The sequence below is a fragment of the Aedes aegypti genome, chromosome 3 (assembly GCF_002204515.2).
Source record: "Aedes aegypti strain LVP_AGWG chromosome 3, AaegL5.0 Primary Assembly, whole genome shotgun sequence".
Taxonomy (NCBI): Eukaryota; Metazoa; Arthropoda; class Insecta; order Diptera; family Culicidae; genus Aedes; species Aedes aegypti.
This window is the reverse complement of record NC_035109.1, coordinates 298,297,666-298,321,358: the sequence shown is the minus strand read 5'-3', so window position 1 is coordinate 298,321,358 and position 23,693 is coordinate 298,297,666. Positions and strand designations below refer to the sequence as shown.

The window sequence follows — 23,693 nt, the reverse complement described above, 5'->3', positions numbered from 1 at the left end:
GGTTGTGAATTATGACATATCATATACGGTGTTCATTCCTTCTCGCCAAGAGTGGCAAGAAGGTGGACCGAGTATTCCTCCAGGCTCAATCAAATTCTACACTGATGGATCGAGAATGAACAATCGTTCTGGATCTGGAGTGCACGGACCAAGAACCAAAATCTCTGTCCCTCTCGGACAGTGGCCTACAGTTTTTCAGGCTGAAGTGTATGCTATCATTGAATGTGTGCAGCTCAGCATAAAGAGGAATTACAGAAATGCCACAATCTGTATTTTCTCCGACAGCCAAGCAGCTCTTCATGCTCTGAAAGCTTACACTTTTAACTCAAAATTAGTGTGGGAATGTGCTCTTGCTCTAAAAACCCTAGCCATCCGCAATCGAGTTAAACTATATTGGATCCCCGGGCATATGGGTCTAGAGGGTAATGAAATTGCCGATGAGCTAGCCAGAAATGGATCGGCCTATACATTCATTGGTCCTGAGCCATTCTTTGGCATATCAAACAGCTCACTAAATACTGAACTGAACAGCTGGTTGTCCAGGCAAATTATATCCAATTGGAAAACAGTTTCCAATGCGAATCAATCTAAAAGATTCGTCACAATTAATTCGAAACAAACACAAAAACTCATTGGTCTCAACAAAAGGGACCTCAGCACCTACACCGGTCTTATAACTGGACACTGCCCCAGCAGATACCATTTACAAAAGATCGGAGCCATCCAAAACGCAAATTGCCGTTTCTGTAGTGAAACGTGCGAAACCTCACAACACCTTCTCTGCTCCTGCAGTGCACATATACAACGAAGATCCAAAATATGTGGCAAGCCCTTTTTGGAGCCGGCCGATATTTGGAACGCATCTCCCAGGGAAGTGGTCGGCTTTATCAGGCTGATCGTACCAGATTGGGGGATTCACAATGCTGCAACTTAGGACTTCTGCCCATCAATGGCAGATGGCTAAAAGTTCAGTCACCGCGCAAAGTATTCCGGTGGCGTTCCCGCCACTGAGGGTCTTTGTAAAAGCAAAAGGGTATATCACAATAGTTCTAAAAAAATGGACGCAGTGATCTCACACCCGACAGAAGAAGGATTTATTTGCATCGTATAACATGACAAGTGATATTGAATAGACACATATTAGTCTGACTAAGGACTGTTCATTTTATAAAGTGGAATAAAAACTTTATGTTTATGCTATATCTTTGTTTTTAATAATGAAATTGTAATTGGTCTTGTATGCACCGTTCTATTACTATTCTATGATGTTATGAAAATATAAGTTCTAACAAAATGATCCTGGTCGAAGAACTTAATATAAATTTATGGCCAAATTTGCTGAAATACCATAATTTTTCTCTCAACAAAAAAGTAAGGCCAAAAGTGTGTTCAAAATTGGTTTACATTACTAAATAAATTATATTTTTATAAATCCACATGGTAAATAAATTCATTAACTCATTACGCGAGGTAAATATGGGTAAATTATGGGTGAAATTATGAAAAAAAAAAAAAAATCCACGTGATCGGCTGGCATTCGAACTCAGGACTCTTTTATGCTAGACGAGCGCTTTACCAACTTAGCCATCGAACCGTTTGGTGACCCAATAACTCAGAAGCAAACAGGTTTCGAATTCAAATCCCCACAGATCACGCAGACCCTTTTCATAACCAATATCCATCTCGTTTATACTACACACGTTCTGGTTCGAATCCCAGCCGAACACGTGGATTTTTTTTAACAATTGCATACATAATTTACCCATTTTTTAACACGCTTAATGAGTAAAATAATTTAATTTTATATTTTTATCATAGAGAGCTAAACCAGGAGCTTGAAAAGCATATTAAAGCATAAATTTCACTTAATGATCGGTTTATTAAAAAATCTCGTACTTTTTAAAACATGTACGCATATTTACCAATCTACAGCAATTTGTTAACGTATTTTTTTTTTAAATATTTAGATCTGTAATCTTAATATGATTTATTTTGCTGTATCTTTTCTCGCGCTCGTCAAGTTTCGATTCGGCTCGTGAATTTAAGTTTGGCTGATGGGATTATATGAGCAATTGAAATCATATAACTAGTATAAACGAGTGGTTTCCGAAGGAGCAATGTGGTTTGGTGTGCCGTTGGGACGTTCGGCTTCCTGCTAGTGAAACTATGCTATCTAGTTTAAAAAATACTGCAGGTCTTACGCGCTACGGTTTTGTTTCGGTTCTTTTTTTCTACCGATGACCCTTGAGGGATCCGTTTTGCTTTTAAATCATCAATAAGCAGATACCCACACTTCATTCGTGGAATACAAAATCATTTAAAACTGAAAGTACTATGCGGATTCTAATTAACCATACACCTTAAATAAGACAAATATCTTCTCTTTGATTGCCGACATTCAAAAGATTAAATTAAAAACACTTGCCCTGTGTCTTTCGCTAGCTTTCAAAGCGAATCCTGACTTTTTACCTCTCCCAACCCCCACCTCCGTAGCACTTATGAGGGTGTCGCTGAGTCGGTGGCCTCTCATTAAGTAAGTGCTACATCAACATTTCCTTACTCTATACCAAATTACGGTAAAGATGGGCGTGGCCAGGAATAACGATATTTATGGTCTTGGTCTTCTTGTTTAAGATTGGATCAAGGAATACTCCCCTTCCTTGTTCTTGATGGCAGTCTGAATGCGATTATCAAAAATAAAAATAAATGTTGCTAGTATCCAATCCTCGAAGTATACCCTAACTACGCTAACGCTATTTAGATCTGTAATCTTAATATCATGATTATTTTCATGGAAAATATTGCTGAGTGCGTTTGAAATGCAAATGTCAAATGCGGGAACATCAATTGTTGCTAAGTATCCTTTGATTGTTTTGTGTTGCCTCATTTGAAGCCCAGTTAGCTGATATTTGCACGCCAAACGCAATTAAAACCAAATTAATTAAATTTCGTTACAGCAGTGTTGCCAATTTTGATGATTTTCATTGTGCTTTTAGATGTCTTCCGAAAATAACGCATTTTTCTCTATTGTGACGTGGGGAAGTCCATGAAGAAGCAGTTTTTTTAATATAAAGACTACCTACTTCTACTTCTGTCTACTGCACTTATGTCAAAACATTAAACCTACAAAATCTTTTCATTTCGGTTTATTTGTTTTCCAAAAAAAAAAAAAATGTTTTGTCGATGTCTGGAAAATAATTGCTCCAAAAATAACTCGACAAGAGATGCGACGTGTTCGTGTTTAGAAAAAGTTCAGAGAAAGTCTCAGGAATAGTCGAGAAAACGGGAGAAAACTGATTTGTCATTTTGAATGAGAGATTGCATGCCACTCTTCAAAAGCCTACTTGATGGCAAGACGAAGTTTGCCGGGGGACCTCAATGGACTGAACAACCAAAAAAATAATAAAAAAAAAGCTAAAATGTAATTTAAAAATCAATAAAACCAGTATTTTCTACAACTTTGTGCACAATTGTGACCTGCTGGATAATTTCTGAGAACGGCAATGGATTCAGCAAACCCATATTTACTCGAGACACATAATTTGATATTTGAGACATGCGGAAAGGTTATTTTTGTTCTGCTGTGTAATGAAAAATAAAATATATTTGAAATATTGATGAATAATAAAGATAAAGATGAAGAAAAAAAGCGGAGATAATTCTTGAACTGCAGTCACACTTATCGATATGTAGGACTCAAACCCAAAAAAAAAAAAATAATCCATCATGAACGTGTGCCTAATTATACTTAAATTAAATTAAATTAAAATAAATTCTGCTAAAATTACCGACGAAGGCTGAAATTGAAGAAGATGAATCGATTTCTCTAGTCACGCTCGCACGAGGCCAATCTTGCAGAATTAAATGCTCATCAGTTCATATTTTAGCACCTGGGTAAAACCCCGTCCACTCAATTCAAAAATAACGTAATTGAGTGGCTTAACATATAAAATGAACAAGCCGTCAACTACATCTCTCTCGCTCTGTAATCAGCCATCTCCATACTTGGATATCCCACATTCGGTCGTTATTAAATGATTATTTTCGTTTTTTCCCAAGATTCCAAATCACAGCGTGAAGCCATCTCGCCACAAACTCGTAAAAAGTGCCTCCAAACAGTTGATCCGAGCGAAACGAGAAACGCACCCACTTCCACACCGGAACCATGCGCCAAGGTGGCCGGATAGACCGTTTTTGGATTGCCCTGACGCGCAAAAAACGTAACGAAGATGACGGAAGTGATTCCCAGCTGGCGCGTGTCCTCTCGCTGCTGGATCTGACCGGACTGGGGGTGGGAAGTACTCTTGGGTTGGGAGTGTACGTTCTGGCCGGATCGGTGGCCTACGAGCAAGCTGGACCTGCCGTTGTCATTTCGTTCCTGGTGGCGGCCGTTGCCTCGGCCATCGCTGCCCTGTGCTATGCAGAGTTTGCCGCGCGAGTTCCGAAGGCCGGATCCGCCTACATCTACAGTTACGTCAGTATCGGCGAGTTTGCGGCCTTTACGATAGGATGGAACCTTATTTTGGAATATGTCATAGGTGAGTTGCTGTTCCGAACCGAGTGCTATTAATAGTCGTAGATGCCAACATGCACGGTGCTCCCCAGATCGTTGTTATCAGAAAAAAACCATCACATTTGTGCTCGATTTAAATAGCTTAATTGCAAAACTGCGCAAAATGCAAATAGGTCTCGGTTTGAACTTATGCCCTTTCAATGGCATTAGTTTATTAATTTTATGGAAGACAGTTATGCTTACACGATTTTGCATTTTTCGTTATTATGAGAAGCATTGTTCTGAATTTTCGTATCAATGATGCGAAATCTACGATTTTTCGCACGTAAGAAGAATGCTTTTTTCGCTTCCTCACGTGAACATCTTTTATCGCTCACACTAATTTTCCCTGGAGCTGGTGGATGGTGGATAACCGAAAATCACTCCACTCCGGGGATAATATATTTTTCACTGCATCATATTTTCGCTCACCAACTGCTCCCGAGAATTATCACTATGTGGATAAACAAAAACTAGTGCCGGCGACGGGATTCGAACCTAGAACATTGCTAAAAACAACCGCGATGCGTGCACGCTAACCATGCTACCACACCAACTTGACGAAAGGAGTGGTTAATTTGGTGCATAAAAGCAACTGCTACTTGTGGCGATGCATACAGGAAAAGTTCTCCATGGATCGGAGAAAGAGAAAACAAACTTCTCACAGCTGCGGAAATGTGCAATTATCTATTTTCGCTTTGTTTAATGGACGGATATAATCGCAAGGCAGCTAATCGCTGAAAATTGCTGTGAGGGATAAATCCATTATCGTGAGAGTGAGTGAGAATTCGGAAGCCTGATGAGAAGATACATACCACAAAAACTCAATCGAAAATGGTACAATCCACAAAAACTTAATCCAGACTTAATCATAATTGGCTTGTTTATGAGTATCTAGTTTCTTACGTATGCTTAATCTACGTTAAAAATTGAACTAGAATAATTATTTGTTTCACGGAACTAAGAGTCGTAGCATTTTCAGACCATGATTAAGCTTGTAAACATATCCGTCTTAAAAATTAAAGTAATTGAACACTTAAAACATTTTCGACACTGCTGCTCTATTTGGGCTTATCTGATGTGATCGATTTCTTTTGATCAATTCTCTTGTTTAATTCACATTTTTACGTTTATAGTTATTTTTGTTTCGTACAGAATGAAAAACTTTTCCAAAAAGTGAATCAGTTTTTGTAATAATAAGTAACGTTTCAGAAAATCGTTTTTCACAGATAATCCCAGAGATAAAAATGAATGTCATATTCTTCGGAAGCTCTAACTAAAAATATATCATTTTTTTTTTCTTAGAGTTCGTAGACTTCTACAATCAAAAAGGTATTACATCTAATCGAACCCTACTTTTTTTTTAGAAATTTTGCCCAGATATGCAGCTTAGTCATACAAGAAGATGGGTGAGCCCAGATTTAATGGTGATTTTTTTCCCTGATAATAACGGTTAGGGAACCACCGTGTCCTACCTCGCTGCATTTGGATCGTGTGCGATGCGCATGCTGATTCTGATGCGATGGAAGCAGACAGCAGTGCGGCCGCCCGGTTGTTCACCGTGGACATTGACAATGAAAACAAGTTTCCCCTCGAGTATTGCCGTCGAAGTCTTTCGTTCAAATCGGGTGTTTTCGTTTTGATTGGCAGTCGTAGGTACCTACTTGCGGACAGTTGACAAAGTGGGTGAAATGTTTATTTCTGTTGGGTTGAAGGGCAAATTTGTTTACCAGCTCTCCTCGACATCGAAATCAATTGAGGTTGAATTAAATTCGTGCGCAAAAGAGATTGTTGGAAAAAAGAGTTGACCTAGTGAATATATCATGGAATGCATGGTCAATTATGGGTAACTTCTGGATCCGTACTTTTTCGACAACAATACTCCCGATGGCAATCAAATCATTCATTTATTTAGCTAACATCTAAACAGATAACATTGAATCAAAAAATCCACGCTACAATACTCGACTCGTGGCTGCATCTCTCCATCCTCGGTTCTGCCCCACGCTCGCCAAATCGATACGCACTTGATTCGCCCACCTAGCTCGTTGCGCTCCACGCCTTCTTGTACCAACCGGATCCGAAGCGAACAACATCTTTGCAGGGTTGCTGTCCGGCATTCTTGCAACATGCCCTGCCCATCGTATCCTTCCAACTTTGGCCACCTTCGCCGGGCGAACTTCGTAGAGTTGGGCGTGCTTGTGGTTCATCCTTCGCCGCCACACACCGTTTTCTTGTACACCGCCAAAGATCGTCCTAAGCACCCGACGTTCGAAGACTCCAAGTGCTTGCAGGTCCTTCTTGAGCATCGTCCGCGTTTCATGCCCGTAGAGGACTACCGGCCTTATTAAGAGCGTTTTGTACATCTTTTTTGACCGCAGCTTCTTGTGGAGGCCCAACTTCCACTGATGATGCGCCTCCGTATTTCATGGCTAACGTTATTGTCAGCCGTCAGCAAGGATCCAAGGTGGACGAACTCGTCGACCACCTCGAAAGTATCCCCGTCTATCGTAACACTGCTACCTAGGCGAGCCCTGCCGTGTTCGGCCCCACCAGCTAGCATGTACTTTGTCTTGGTCGCATTCACCACCAGTCCAACTTTAGCTGCCTTGAATTTCAGACGGGTACACAGGTCTGCCACCTTTTCAAATGTTCGGCCGACGATGTCCATATCATCCGCGAAGCAAACAAGTTGACTGGATCTCGTAAAAATCGTACCCCGGCTGTTAAGCCCGGCTCTCCGCATAACACCTTCTAGCGCAATATTGAATAACAGACACGAAAGTCCATCACCTTGTCGTAGTCCCCGGTGGGATCCAAACGAACTGGAGTGTTCGCCTGAAACCTTCACACAATTTTGCACACCTTCCATCGTCGCTCTTATCAGTCTCGTGAGCTTCCCGGGAAAACTGTTCTCGTCCATGATTTTCCATAGCTCTACGCGGTCGATACTGTCGTATGCCGCCTTCAAATCGATGAAAAGGTAATGCATTGGGACCTGGTATTCACGACATTTTTGGAGGATTTGCCGTACAGTAAAGATCTGGTCCGTTGTCGATCGGCCGTCAACGAAACCGGCTTGATAACTTCCCACGAACTCGTTTACTACATGTGACAGACGACGGAAGATGATGTGGGATAATACTTTGTAGGCCTCATTCAGAATGGTGATCGCTCGAAAGTTCTCACAATCTAACTTGTCGCCTTTCTTGTAGATAGGGCATATTACCCCTTCCTTCCACTCCTCCGGTAGCTGTTCTGTTTCCCAGATTTTGCCTATCAGCTGGTGCAGACAAATGGCCAGCTTCTCCGGACCCATCTTTATGAGTTCAGCTCCGATACCATCCTTACCAGCAGCTTTATTGTTCTTGAGCTGGTGAATGGCATCCTTAACCTCCCTCAAAGTGGGGGCTGGTTGGTTTCCATCTTCCGCAGTACTGACGAAGGCATTTCCTCCGTTGTCCCGTCCTTCATTGCCTGTGCTCTCAGCGCCATTCAGGTGCTCGTCGAAGGGCTGCTTCTACCTTTCGATCACCTCACGCTCGTCGGTCAGAATGCTCCCATCCTTATCCCTGCACATCTCGGCTCACGGCACGAAGCCGTTGCGGGATGCGTTGAGCTTCTGATAGAACCTACGCGTTTCCTGAGACCGGCACAGCTGTTCCATCTCCTCGCACTCCGTCTCCTCCAGGCGGCGTTTTTTCTCCCGAAAGAGGCGGGTCTGCTGTTGCCGTTTTTTGTTTATAGCGTTCCACGTTCTGCCGGGTCCCTTGCTGCAGGATGACCGCCCGCGCTGCATTCTTCTCCTCCAAAACCTCCTGGCACTCCTCGTCGAACCAATCGTTCCGTCGACTCCGTCCCACGTACCCGACGTTGCTCTCAGCTGCATCGTTGATGGCTGTTATTACTGTTCTCCAGCAGTCCTCAAGAGGGGCTTTGTCCAGCTCACCCTCTTCCCGTAATGCAGCCTCGAGGTGCTGCGCGTATCGCTGCGACATCCTGTTGCTTGAGCCGCTCTAGGTCATACCGGGGCGGGCGTCGATACCGTACATTGTTGATGACGGATAGTTTTGGGCGCAGTTTCACCATCACTAGATAGTGATCAAAGTCAATGTTAGCGCAACGATAGGTTCTGACGTCGGTTATATCGGAGAAGTGCCGTCCATCGATCAAAACGTGGTCGATTTGTGATTCCGTCTGCTGTGGTGATCTCCAGGTGTATCGGTATGGAAGGCTGTGCTGGAAGTAGGTGCTACGAATGGCCATATTCTTGGAGGCGGCAAAATCAATTAGTCGTAGGCCGTTTCTCGTTCGTTAGCCGGTGGGCGTTGAACTTTCCAATCGTCGGTCTGAATTCCTCCTCCTGGCCAACCTGAGCGTTTAGATCTGCTATGATGATTTTGACGTCGTGGCTTAGGCAGCTGTCGTACTCGCGTTCGAGCTGCGCGTAAAAAGCGTCTTTATCATCATCAGTGCTTCCGGAGTGAGGGCTGTGCACGTTTATTATGCTGAAGTTGAAGAACCGGCCTTTGATCCTCAACTTGCACATTCTCTCATTGATCGGCCACCACCCGATCACGCGCCTCTGCATATCACCCATCACTATAAAAGCTGTTCCCAGCTCATGTGTGTTGCCGCAGCTCTGGTAGATGGTATGGTTACCTCTAAACATTCGCACCATTGATCCCTTCCAACACACTTTCTGCAACGCTACGATGCCGAATCCGCGGTCCTTCAGCACGTCGGCGAGTATGCGTTTGCTCCAGATGAAGTTGAGAGATTTACAGTTCCACGTACCGAGCTTCCAATCGCTAGTCCCTTTACGTCGCTGTGGTCTTCGCCGATTGTCCCGGTTCGTATTCTCTCGTTGATTATTCGTTACTTGAATATTTACAGCTGGTTTGCAGGGCCTGACACCAACCCCCTAGATTTCCGGAGGACCGTTCCCCCTAAATGTTCGGAAGGCCATAGTGCGCAGTTTAGCTTAGAGTCCTTCTCTGGCACTCGGACGATGATCAGCCGCCCCTGACATGGGGAACAGACGCTGTTGTGAGCCGCTTCTAACATGGAGTACAGACGCTCAAGGTTTGCAGAAGCAAAAGCAAAACCAAGCCCTCCCTTCCCTGTCAGCATACGACCAAAGTTCCCACCGGGGGTTGGTTACCCGATCTTCCCTAAGGTTACTCGTACCCCGGCCAGTACCGCGAGGAGGTAGGGATAGGTGTTGCTGGGCAAGAGGCTAAGGACCGCACAGAGGGGTCTATTTTATTCCTTCAGGTACGCGAGGTACCAATGGTACGCCATGCCCAGCCATTTACGAACCAACTCCAGGAAAATCGCTACATGTATCATTGTATTATTTTTTTAGGTAATCTTCCAGGGATTTCCCTTCAAATTTCTCCAGAGATTTGTTCTGGGCCTCCAAAAACTGCGGAAAATTTGTCCATGATGATCCTCCAGGAATTTCATCAAAATGAATATAAATTCTTTCAGAATTTCATCTGCTATATTTTAAAAATTCCACTAGAAACTCCTTTCCCAAAGAAGGTTTTTGAAAACAAAAAATTCTAGATAAGTCCCTGAAGAGATTCCTGAAGCAATCCCTGAAGAAACCTTTTTTTAAAGACACCTACACGTAGTTGCTTCCAAATGACGATTTGTCCTTTGAAGGAAGCACCACATCAGACAACGGACTAGTATGCAACGCCCAATTTCACACGTTCCTGACGAAAACTTTTCTGGACTGAAGCAGGAATCGAACCCTCAGTTTTTGATCGATGCGGCTTAATGCTCTGTGACTCTAGAAAAAAATCTAGAGTAACCCCTTAAGGAATCCCCGGTTAAATTCCTGAAAAAAGTCCCTGGAGAAATTCCTGCAGGAACCTATCAAGGGATTCCTGAGGAAATCTCTGGAGGAATTGCTTAAAAAATCCCTGGAACACCAAATATGCTTTTTTGCTACGCAGTCTTTATTTTTCAATGGCTTTTCATTAAATAAAAACTGCTTAGACGAAAAGCATATTTCATTAAATATGCAGTTGATTGTCTACCAGCTCATCCTTGGAACTATTTCTAGAGAATATCATTTAGAGATTTTCTGATGCAGTCCTTTGTGACATTCCTGAATTAAAAGCTGAAAAAAATCTCTGCAGGAATCGCTGTAGAGATTTTACATGGAATATACCTGGATGATTTTCTGGAGTAACACCAGTAGGGCTTCTGAAATTTCTGAAAAAAAAAATCGAGAATGCTTGGATGTATCCCACGAAGAATAAATGTAGAGATTTCACTGGTAGAATTTGTAGTGAAATCCCTGGGAAAATCCCCTGTAGAGATTTTTCTGGATTCCCAGGAGAAATCTCTGAAAAAATAGGAATTAATGTAGAGTATTTACTAGAGGAATTTTTGTAGAGATTTCTCTAAAATAATCGCTGAAGTAATTGTTAGGATGATTTCTGGTTAAATTCCTGCAGCAATTCATAGGAGATTCTCTGAAGGAATTTCAAAAAGAACTCTTGGAAAAATCCCCGAAGGAATTTTTGGAGGCCCAGAACAAGTCCCTGGAGAAATTCCTGGGAAATACCAGGAGGGTTTGCTGGAGAAATCATTAGAATAATTCATGTCGCAATTTTTCTGGTAACTCTGAGAGAACTCCTGTAAGAAATTCTTAAGGCATTTGTGGGTTGTGGAATACCTGCAGAAATTTCTGGTAGAATCCCTGGAACGATCCAAGGAAGAATCCCGTAAGAAATTTCCAGAATAACTCCTGGAACAATCTTGAGTTTCCTTGGGAAAATCCTCGGGGGGATCTCTCTGGAAGAATTCCTGTAAAAATTTTACTGGAAAAAATCCATGGAAGAATCACTAGATACATTCCTACAGGAATTTCTTGCGAAATCTCTAAAGGAAATATTTGTTTACAGGAATCCTTGGACGAATCCCTTATCCCTTATTCCCACTGGAGAAACTCCTGGAGGAATTGCTAAGATATTCCTGAAGCCCTATCGGAACCGGTCTAATATGTATCATGGAGAACAAAAGTTCTTTCTGGAGGAATCTCTGGTAAAAACCTTAGTGAAGAAATTGCTGTAAAGATTACGGTATAGATTATCCCTGAATGGATATTAGGAATATTTCCTGGAGAATTCTCTGGAAGAGTCTCTGGAATGTTTTGAGTGGAATTATTGAAGAAATCTCTGGAGTTTTTCCTAAAAGAACGTCTGGTGCCCTATTTGAACAGGTCTCAAAATTGCGATTGGTACCAAAAGCTATAATTCGCCAGCAACAGATCATTTAAGGTAGTTTTTGCCAGTGCTCACCGCATCAAAACAAAAGCGCCACTGTATATGGGATTTAACATTGTGACAGCATTGCTGTTCTGTCAAACACACAAAGTTACGGTGGCGCTATCTATGCTTTCCATAGCGGCCGTTTTGGTTATTTTAATGATCCATTGAATGTCGTTTTACCTATCCAAAACATGAATTATGTCTTGTCGAATGATTCCAATGCTTACTATTATATTTATTTCTAATTTGATAATAACGAAAATGGAATTCTAGTATGATAAGTTTATATTTGAGAGCAGGGTCGGATTTACAAATGTGGGGGCCCGGAACCATTGTCTTGTGGGGGCCCTTTTCTTTGTTGTTCGTTCGTTCAGAATATATTGGATATTTTTAATATTTCTTGTAAGGTTTTCACTATCGGAAGACATGTTTATATGTTTAAAATTTAAATTCATTGTTTTTTAGGACTTATTCGTCAACAATAATATCCTTTCTGATTGGTACTTTAATTCAAATTATGCTCATTCTATTTCTGTTTGAATATTCAAGTTCTTGAACATACAGATTTATTCAAAAGTTTTGAGTTGAAGAAATTAATGCAGGGCCGGTAACAGGTCGTTTTCTAGAAAATTTGGTTTTCAATGGAAGGGTTCAGACCGCCCTCCCCCTCGTGGTTTTTGTCCATAAAAAATTGTCTGGTCCATGGTCTTTGGCCAAACCCCCCTCCCCCCCCATAAATGATTGCGTGATTAATGGACGACCCTTAAAGTCTCTAGTTTAATCAGAATGCTATCGAAATTTCCTTTTTTTCTTATTCTGGTTAAAATGAATCCTTATGCAAAATTCTACAGGCTCCAGAGAAAAATTAAAAGACCTTCAGCGTGGCTATTCAGTAAGTTCTTCAAAAATGTCGTATCACTCGAGGAAAATCTTCAAGAAATCTTCTAGTGATTTGTCTAGAGATTTCATCTGGATTTTTTAGGGATTCATACAGGGATCGCCCAGAAATACTTACAGCGATTTTTCAAAGGATTTTTTTGAAGGATTTTTTCTAAAAAATTTTTTATCCTTGAGCATTGGATATTACGATATTACCTCCAGTAATTTCCTCAGTGATACCCCGATTATTTCCCAAAGACAATACTAAGAGTTCCTCAAGATATTTTTTAACTAATCCATTCTCCAGTTTTTACTCTCGGATATTCTACGATTTTTTGAAGATGTTCTAAACATAAATCTTTGAGAATCTTCTTCTTCACTGGGACAGAGCCTGCTTCTCAGCTTAGGGTGCTTATGAGCACTTCTACAGTCATTAACTGAGAGCGGCCATTTTCGCATTCGTATATCGTGCGGCAGGTACGATTATACTCTATGCCCAGGGAAGTCAAAGAAAGTTGCATTACGAAAAGATCCTGGACTGACCAGGAATCGAACCCAGACACCTTCAGCATAACTTTGCTTTGTAGCCGCTGTCTTCTGCCCTTGTGCCCAGGCCAAACTCTCAAAAAAATTCCAGGGTAATAAAGCTAAGAGAACGAAAACCGGTTCAAAAATGGATTTTTGAGAGCGTTTCGAAATAATAAACCATTTTTATTCTTAATGCATAATGTGTAATTTTTTCTTAAGGCGACACATCACGGAATCCAAACATGGCAGGCACAATGGCCGGCTTGTGCCCTTACTCACGATTTCGATGGCACAAATCTTCTGAAATAATGAACATATAAAGCCAATCTTCTTATTTTAAGCTTTCTGCTATATAGAATAGAAATAGAAATTTCAATGTAGTTTGATGCTTCTTTCGCGAGATTTGTGCCTTCAAAATTTTGGAACATTATTGAATTTCGATTCCAAGCTGTTCCACCTTGATGCATCAGGAAGCATTAATGCAAAATTAGGACACGAAATAATATCACTTTGTCGCTCCTAGCTGGATTCGTACGCCATCCGCCAAACACTCTGCAAACTAGAATAATCGTCTAATAATTTCCCTTCTCTCACTTTTATTCGTAGGCACATCCAGCGTAGCCCGTGGCATGAGTGGCTACATCGACGAGCTTGCCGGCAAGAAAATCAGCACCGCCCTGAAGGAAACCATGGGCATGAACGTGGACTTCCTTTCCGACTATCCAGACTTTTTCTCCTTCGTGGTGGTTTTGATCCTGGCCGCTCTACTCGCGTATGGCGTTAAAGAATCCACGCTGATGAACAACATCTTTACCGGGGTGAACTTGTGCGTCATCGCGATCGTGCTGGTTGCCGGTGGAATGAACTGTAAGTTGCAGCGAATCGATTGCTCATTGGGCCACGGAACAAAAATAAGTGGAGCTAATTATTTACTTTTGTTCCGTGGATCAAAGTGGATCGCTTTGGAAGATGAGTTGGTAATGGAATTTTTCGTTCTAACTAGGTGATCCGGCTAACTGGATGATCAAACCAGAGGACATCCCGAAGGGCATAGATGCCGGTGTGGGAGGCTTTGCGCCCTATGGATTTGCGGGTATAATGGCCGGAGCTGCGAAATGTTTCTACGGTTTTGTAGGATTCGATTGCATAGCCACCACTGGAGAGGAAGCCAAGAACCCAAGCCGCAACATTCCGCTGGCTATCGTGATCTCTCTGATCATCATTTTCCTGGCCTATTTTGGTATCTCAACGGTTCTGACGATGGCGTTGCCATACTACCTCCAGAATCCGGACGCACCCTTTCCACATCTGTTCGAGCAGCTTGAGTGGCATGCGATCAAGTGGATAGTGTCGATCGGAGCCATCTTCGCGCTGTGCACAAGTTTGCTCGGAGCTATGTTCCCCCTGCCACGTGTTCTCTACGCCATGTCTACCGATGGAATCATCTACAAGAAGCTGCGGACGGTTCATCCGAAGACCCAAACTCCCGTATTGGCGACGATTTTGGCTGGACTACTGGCCGCTACTATGGCGATGTTGTTCAACCTACAACAGCTGATCGACATGATGTCGATCGGTACTCTGTTGGCCTACACGATCGTTGCCGTTAGCGTTCTGGTGCTGAGGTACGAGGATCAAACGCTGATGCAGAGCGCAACCGTTACGATACCGAACGTGTTCCGACAGGTGTTCAACGTGGACAAGCTCAAAAGCCCGACCACGTTGTCGTCGAGTATTGTGAAGTTCGGCATTTGTATATTTGGTAAGTTCGTGAATTTTTAATCCGTAAATACTCAGGGAGATCTTACTTTGATAAAAAGGCTACAACTTGGTGACTAATATTTGAGGAACAATTTTCATCCAAATCAATGGGCTTAGCTGTGCCAACAAGTGTACAACTTCGTTCGTAGTATTCCGAAACTATTCAATCTTATATCTATTCTTAATTATCACAGATGAGTAATTCTCGCTGAAACCAGTCCGCCATTGGTACCCATCGTTAGAATCCCAATTTTATGTCACTGATCGCTAGTTTTCGATAAAAGTTAAGGGTGGTCCTTTCGATTTTCTCAAATTGGTGGACCCTTCGTACGCCAGCTAGCTAAACAGTTTACAAAAAAGCGCATTTTTTGATAAATCTTGGGTATTTCATCACGTGATATGTCTAATATTTGGAACACATAGCAAACTTAATGGTATCGTATAGAGAAAGGATAAAGCTTTCATTTGAAGTTAAACAAATTTCAGCGGCCTTTTTTAATTTTGTCAGAAAAATGGTTTTTTCACCATTAGCGCACCGCACGTTTTTAATTCTGGCCATCTTGGGTTTTGACGCCATCTTGGATTTAAGTAGTCGAATGAGTTTTCATCTTATTCGCCCTCAACATGTTGAATTTTAATGCTAATTAACCTCATCTTCTTCTCGAAATAATTTACAATTCATTTGCACTTCCAGTGAGACTTTGTCTCTTTGAAAAAAAGTAACAGTGCCATTACATTGAAATTCTTATTACTAAAGTAATGGTCTGCTGAATTGACGACATGAATTTGCTATTCGACATTTATCCTTACTAATAGTTTTTTCGTCTCAAAATTTAGATAATCACTTTTTCACCCCTCTGAGATTGAAAATTTCTCTCACCAGAAAATGTGTTGGAGATGGTAGATTAGTAAAATTAACGTCCAAATCGAATTTATACAATACCCGTAGGATTTCAGGCATAAAACTTTACAAAGAAGTGAATGACTGTGTAATATAGCTTTATGACATATGTGAGTGCGTTTTGATAGGAAAATTTGATTGATAACGAAATTGATCATTTATTTCTTTATCCCTAATTTATACTATTTTTTTCTTATAAATCCCGGTAAACCATAAACAAAGAGTATGAAGGAGTGATTTTGAAAAAAAAAACACAAGTTCGAATTTAAATCTGAATGTACTCAAAGTTTCATACCATAAGATATTTGTTTTAAGGATTGATGATTTAAGGATTGATCAATTTAAGGATTGATGATTCTGTAAACATACAAAATATAGGGCAAAATTTTGACTGATGACACATAACAAAAAGCATATATTCATAAATTGAAGAGTCGAAACCAAAATTGTTGGAAATTAAATGTATATATCGTTCTTAGGGGGAGATCCCCCAGTACCGGACACTTAAGCCACTAAATTTATAATTCGAAAAATATTGATTTTATTGGCTCGTGTTACCCATTTATCATAAATATTATCATTTTTATAGTGTACAAAAATTAATTCGAAAATATTAATATGAAATTTGACATTGCAATTTGATGATGTATTTTAGTACCAAATTGGCCGATCTTGAAAGGTGGCGCCCAATACCGGACACCATCTGGAAATGCCTCGAATTCTGTAAATTTGAACATCATTGCATGTGTACACTATAGGAATAGTTTATAATTATCAATTAAATGCATTTGCAACATTTACAAGAATAATTTGAGTTTTTCTTAGTTTGCAAGATGCCTATCAAAAACCTCTTTCATATATGATGAAAATTAGCACATTTTACGATGTTGTTCTGAATGTTCATTCTTCATAATTTTATTGCATGTTTGATACCATGATCGACGGAACCCATGAAAAATGAAAGTACTTTGAAACACTGATGCAATAATTACAAAGATATCATATAGCAAATCAAGCTTTCCGAAACTGAGGGACAGGAGGTGCTTAACCAAAATTGTAACTTGTCCATATTTAGTTCAAGTATGGTACAAAATAGATTCATACTATCAAATTAGGATTATGTTCGATCATGCTTGCGTCATCCAAAGTATTTTTTCATATTCAAAATATTTACTAAATAGGCTCAAAATTAATCGAATACGTCATTTTTTTAAAGATTTTCAAACTTTTTTACTTTAAAAAGGCATGCATATTTCAAGGGTGTGTTATTCTACGCAATCACTAGTCTAAATAATAGCTTTCTTTTCTACTAATACATCATCTTGATTAGACCATGATTTCTCAATGTTTCGACTTTGTCCGGTATTGGGTGCTGTCCGGCACTGGGGGATCTCCCCCTACTCCACCAGCTTTTCGAAAAACTGCCTCGTTGCTTATTACTTTAATGCACCCTTCGGAATACTTACTGGCAAAATATGGACACGCCCCACAGTGCTAAAGTTTTTGCATAAACTTCCGCGCAACATATGAGAAAAATCATGTACACAAACAAACTTGCTAGAACATTTTTTCGTTGTTACATGATACGTGAGGTGCAACTCAGCTATACTGCAACTTGATTGAAAGAAACAAACTGTTAGCTGTCAAACACGTAGTTTAGTGCAACTTTCACGCAACTGGGATGAATCTTCTTACATACGGGATACAATGCAAGTTCATTGGAACGACAATGAAGCCTTATGAGCTATTGATTAATATGCAACGGAACTAGAACTAGGTAAGTTACAGATGCTTTTTTTGATACATCTTTGAAACCATTTTTTGGAAGAATTTCTTTGAAATATGTTTTGCTTGCTACTTGGGTAACAACTGTGGAAAATTTTAGCTCGATCGGCGAAATTATCATATTTTAGCGACAGCCATTCAAAGTATGTATGGGATTTACTAAACATGGCATACAGATTTGGCTGAGAACAAACAGCTGAAACTATGTTATAATAAGTCATCCGACACATTTATTGTATAAAACTAGAATGGATTTCTGCTATCGGTAATTTTAATGATTTATGCCCAGGCAATGAAGAATTCGTTCACAATAGGGTCCTAAAGCCCTGTCCCAATTTTAGTGCCAAACGTTTAAGTTTAGGCCAAAAACACATGTTTACTCAATTTTTTAAATGTTTCTCCTTTGTTTAAGCTCAAAAAACATTTGCTTATGTTTCTGTAGATTTTGTCCCACACCTTGGCTTAAACTCAAATTTTGGGTGGATTTTGTTTTCCGTGCCCCTTGCGAAATGTCAGATAGGAACAACCCCACACTGAAACAAGCGTTGAAGTAATGAGAACCATTAACAAGTTTTTAAATTTACTGTTCCATGCTAGATTGAGCTGTGATGAACGCTTTTTATTTGCGTTTTTTCCCTCTCATTCCAACCGCGTCGATAGCAGTGCTAATCGTTCGCGCTTGACAATCACCAGATCCTCGGTTCGATTCTGGCTTGCTGCAAGTTTTTAACCATGATATAGTAATTTTTACTGTCGAAATGGTGCCATGGTAGAAATGAAAACACAAACTGTTTGAAACAAATATAAATTTAGTCTGCACAAATCAAGTAGTGTTGTGTATTTAATTTAACCCTCTGATATAGTATTTTTGACCGCAACGCTGTTCTCAGTGCAGTGTTATAACTAAAACCCCTGTGATGTTTTTGTCGACTAAGCGAACGTCAAACATGATCAAAACTGTCAAGGTTCATTTATGAAAACAATTTGTAAAATAAAGTTTTTTCAGCGGGAAAAGTTGCTAAAGTAGTTGCAGTAGCATGCTCCTTCGTGTTATCAGGTCCGTCCCACTCGGGCTCAGATTGGGTACCACTTCTAGTACTGTATTTGGTCCCTCGGTAGTGCAAAAGGTACCCAAGTTTGACAGATCGCAGTACACTTTTCACGGCATTCTAGATTACCTTATGAGCCATAACATTTTGGGTAACTGCAAGAGACATGGAGGTCTTTAATTTGTCTTTGGTGTTATCAAACAAAAACAAGATTTAATTCAACATTTTAGGACCCTATTGATTTAGGAGCACGATCGAAGCAAGCGAAGAAAAATATCGCATATGTGTCGGTCCAAACTCAGGCAAAATTTATGAATTTCGATAGTCCAGTTCGCTGCGTGCATGATCGGCAATGATTCGCAATTTTAATGGATTGATAAATAGTATCTGCGAAAGAGAGAGCGATGATAAAACACATGTTTTGTCTCTTTACAATTGGAAAGGTGCTTACTTTACTGGCATGATAAACAATCCCCAGATTGTTCTGGGGACATCATATAGCAGGTATTGAAAATGTTCAGTTCATGAGCAAAGATCAGCCCATTTTAGGGTAACTTGATGCTCATCGAAGGGGTAGGCCGTGATTGAACAAGCTCATTGAGCGTTGACGATCATTGATCAACCTTCTTTCTGATCAGCACAGATCTGCAATATAAAACCAACTGAGCATGGAATCCCTTTGGTCAAATTGAAGTTGTTCATAAAGTTGTTCCAGAATAAATAACGCATTATCGTGCTATATACGATTAAGATGAAAAGTTAAGAAGTCTGTTTTTTCCCACTATGAGAAAACGAGGCTTTGCGATATAGATTATAGATATTTGGTGTATTGATGTAAGTAGTGGGATTGTTAACCGCCGCACGAACTTCGTTTCCAGATTTACCCAATTATAATGCATTGCAATTGCAACCTAGGCGAAAATGCCTCTGCCGAAATGTTTCAGGTTAAAGGATAATATAATAGGCTTCAGCGTCACTGCTCATATACAAATTTAAAGATTTTCATACAAAACCGCGTTAAGGAGGACGGGGAGGAGGAGTAAAATTATCCATTTTGGCGTTGATTAAAGATGAATGCTGCCTTATAAACATTTGTTTAATTATCAAACATTGCAGTTCATTATGTTGTAGGAATGCTATAACGCACGAACGCTCAACACGCATGGGATTCAATTGCGTTGATGACATAATTTTATTTGTTATAATTAATATGTGAGTGTTTTTATATACTATGGCTAGCTAGTGGCTGGATGGGAAGGTTTGTTTTAAAGTTTGGTATAAGGATAATACATTGGAATCACAGTCGATTTTTTTTTTAAATTGAACTTCTTTGAAACTAGTCTTTTCAAAACAACTGACGTTTATAAATCAATATAGTATGCTTTGATTTAAACGTCCTACACAGTAGTTGTAATAGCCATACACTTTGGGGTTGCCAAGTGATATTCCATGCTCATTGTTTATTCCTACAGTGAGCTTTCATGATCGCTAACTACGACCTAACTGAGCAGTGCAGTTCGCTAGCAGTATACGGTCGCTTTGATTGTTCAATGATCATGCTCAACAAGCTCGCTCACGACTTCAATGCCTGTCATATAGCAATATTGTCCCTAGCAGTGCTGGGAATGGTATTAGTAGTAGGCTTGAATTTCGCGAAAATCACGTTGCTTTCTCAGTACAGTAGTTCAAAAACGTGAATCTCATCAAGTAGCCTATGTTGGGTGCATGAATTTTCTAAAACGTTAGTGTCATTGAAGGCTCTTAATGCGGGAAATGCAGCGGAAAATAGAACATTTTTCTACAGTAATTTTGGGTTGCCCTTAGCAATGGGTGTTTTGCAATTTTCAAGGCTTTTTGCCTACAGCAGCGATGGACGTGAGTTTCACTGTCTTCGCTGACTGTGATTGGCTTTGTTTGGCTACTGTTGAGTGAATTTCAGATTTTTGTCCAGCCCTGGTCCCTAGTTTTGGTTCTTGTGTAGATGGATTTAACAACATGCTTTCTGTGTGGTTAGAGTCCTATCCCTCAACGTGATATAACGCACAGTAACAACAAGTGACAACCGATCGGGCAACACTCATGTCACTGTGTTGACCAGTACGTGGTTGGCCATGACATTGCCTCTATTTTCTGTTGGCCATCAGACGCGTAGGACGTGTGGCGAACTGCTGCAGGATTTCCACCCGCAAGCTCACATCGGACCTTGCACACCATTGTGCTCGAAGCACTCCTACTCGTAGTTCCATGCCTTGTCCGTTTGTATCGCGACCAGTATGCCATAATCAGGATATTACTGGCATCAATCCGGTTGGTATTCCTGTTAGTTTGGGCTAGAGTGCTTTGGTACTTTGAGCGGCACCGGTCGCTTTGACCGAGTTGCATTCGGATTTTTTGTGGTTTTTATGAAGGCTTTTTCATCAGAGCCCACTGTGAACTCCACCACATCCTGGGCAATTCCCCAACTCGCAGAAGTCTTGGGGGGTCCCTGCTGTCCTAGTAGATCTTACCTCATAACGCACCACGTTAAGGTGATTCTACCTGCGTTACGGGATACAGGACTTTATGTTTTTTTTTAAGAATTTTCGCACTTCTAGCAAAGCTAAAAACTTTCTGCTAACCCAGCTATCTGGGGAGCACATGGGGCTTAGACTCTGTGGTTCTCACTTAACGGGGTATCAAGCTTTATTACTCACCGGTCTACTGCGGATGCTCGTCTCGAGTGCGGTAACAGAGAAAAAAGGGGAAAACAACTCTGTACCACGCCACTTTTCTTTGGATTGGGCTACAAGTCCAATGTGCCCCAGGAACTACCTCATGGTATTGCTTCAGGGGGCGGAGGGCTTGTTGATGCTACGCCTTTTCGTCACATCTTGCGCTATTCGATCTGGCTGCATTTTGTCTCTTCAACGTCACTCATATTTTGGGGCCCACCGCACGCCTGGGCCATGTGAGACTTTTTTCGATAGATGCTACTGTTTTTGTTGGTGCGCTTGACTCCATTTCTCTGCTCGTCATGCTATACGGGCGGAGTGGTTGGATGCCGAGGTCGGTCTTGCGATTCTGGTTGAGGGGGGACTGCCGGTTCGCAAGCGCCCCGACGACCCAAAGCCGGCGGTTACGTTACGCGTTGTTCATACTCCGTTGTTGGCCGGTAGAGTGCCGAAGTCGGCCCAGCGATTCCGGTTGGAGGTTGGCTTCAGGTTCACTGGCGCTCCGATGACTCAAGCCGGTGATACGTTCGTACTACTCAGAATAGCCCCTGACGGTGGATCTATCCTACTCCGACGAAGATTTCCCCGGCGGCGGAAGATCTTCCGAACCGATGTTATTCGGGCAGATGCCGAGGTCGATCCTGCGATTCCGGTGGAGGGAAACGTCCGGTTTACAGGCACCCCGACGACCATTTGCCGGTGCTGTTTCGCGATCTACTCAGCTAGTCCCCGGCGGAGGATCTAGCCTACTCCGACTCGATGGTGGTCGGCCAAGTGTCAGGGACGGTTCTGCAATTCCGGTTGTAGGGTGACTTCCGGTATGCAGACGCCTTGACGACTTATTACCGATACTACGTTACGCTTGTTTTACTCCGTCTAGTCCCTGAAGAAGCATCTGGCCTACTCCGTTCGCGCCCGACGGTCTCCTCTCATCAACAGACTGACTTGTCGAGTGCCGAGGTCGGTCCGATAATTCCGGTATGAGATTGGCTTCCGGTTTATCAGCGCCCCGACAACCCGACGTCAAGCGATGCTCTCTGCGTCTGGTTTCATTGTTCTGCTCGCCAGTTGCGCTGTAAGACAGAAATTATTTGTTGTTTGTCATCATATTCCAAAAATCGGGATAGTTTATCATTCCTTGTACATCTCCTTCTACGCTGAAGCACTCACGAATTCTTGCCAACTTTCTCGCCTGCCTGGCTTTTCTTCGCTGATAGCAGTCAATTTTTTCGGGCAGGATGATGCAGATCGGGATCATCCCTGCGATTACGCATGGCGCCTCCGATGATAAAGTCCTGTACGCGCTCACCACTCGCATGGTGATGAGTTGGAACGCGCTGTTCAACCTATACCGATTCCGCTTGGTCTGTAGCGCCGCGCCCCAGGCTGGCGCATCGTATCTTAGTAGCTATGCTGATACGTCAGCCAGAAGACGCCTTTTACTGCTTCTAGGACCACCTATGTTGGGCATAATTCTTGTGAGCGCATTGCTCGCCTTGTCGCACGCATAATTAACGTGACTGTTAGCACCTCCGTTTTGTGGTGGGCTATCTTTAGCTTGACTTTCTCGCCGTCCAATCTTCGACCAGAGCAATTGCCTCTGTTGCCAGCATTTCTACTTCCTCCTGCGTCTCACCTATTACTAATAGGACGACGTCATCGGCGAAGCCGACGATCTCGACCCCTTGGTAGCTGCAGCGGTAGGAACCCATCGTACATCGCATTCAACAGTGTTGGACCCAGTATGGAACCTTGTGGGACTCCAGACGTTATTCTTAACTCTTTCGGGCCGGCGTTGGTTTCATACTTCAGTACTTGGTTTTGGAAGTAGCTCTTCATAATCTGGCACAAGTAGTCGGAAACCCGCAATGTGTGCAGCGCTGTGGCCTCCCAGCTGGCGCTGTTGAACGCGTTCTTCACATCTATCATGACCACAGCACACTAACGATCCCCTCTTCGCTTTTGTTTCAAGGCTTTCTCGGCCCTCTCCGGCACTGTTCGAAATGTTTCCACCGATGATCTTCCTTTCCGGAATCCAAACTGCCATTATGATAGCCCATTCTCGCTCTCTGTGCATTGCATCACCCTGTTGAGGATAACCCGATCCAAGAGTTTTTACGATAACTTTGTGATCAAAACATAAATGTATTACAGTGAAACCTTCATGATGATGGTTGATGGTCCATGAATCGATATCGACTAATAGGAACATACAAAAACAACATTTTATGATTTTAT

General features: G+C 41.7%; 1 protein-coding gene across 2 annotated transcripts in view; it reads left to right on the top strand.

Annotated features, from left to right (window-relative positions):
• Positions 1-23,693, top strand: part of LOC5575863 (cationic amino acid transporter 3) — an 82,460-nt gene that overhangs the window by 57,247 nt on the left and 1,520 nt on the right. For both annotated transcript variants that reach the window (XM_001662224.2, XM_021854833.1), the window contains 3 exons: positions 4,060-4,538; positions 13,855-14,115; positions 14,252-15,010. In XM_001662224.2, coding sequence (XP_001662274.1) covers positions 4,166-4,538; positions 13,855-14,115; positions 14,252-15,010 — 1,393 coding nt within the window. In that variant the 5' untranslated portion in view covers positions 4,060-4,165. The remainder of the gene's footprint in view (positions 1-4,059; positions 4,539-13,854; positions 14,116-14,251; positions 15,011-23,693) is intronic.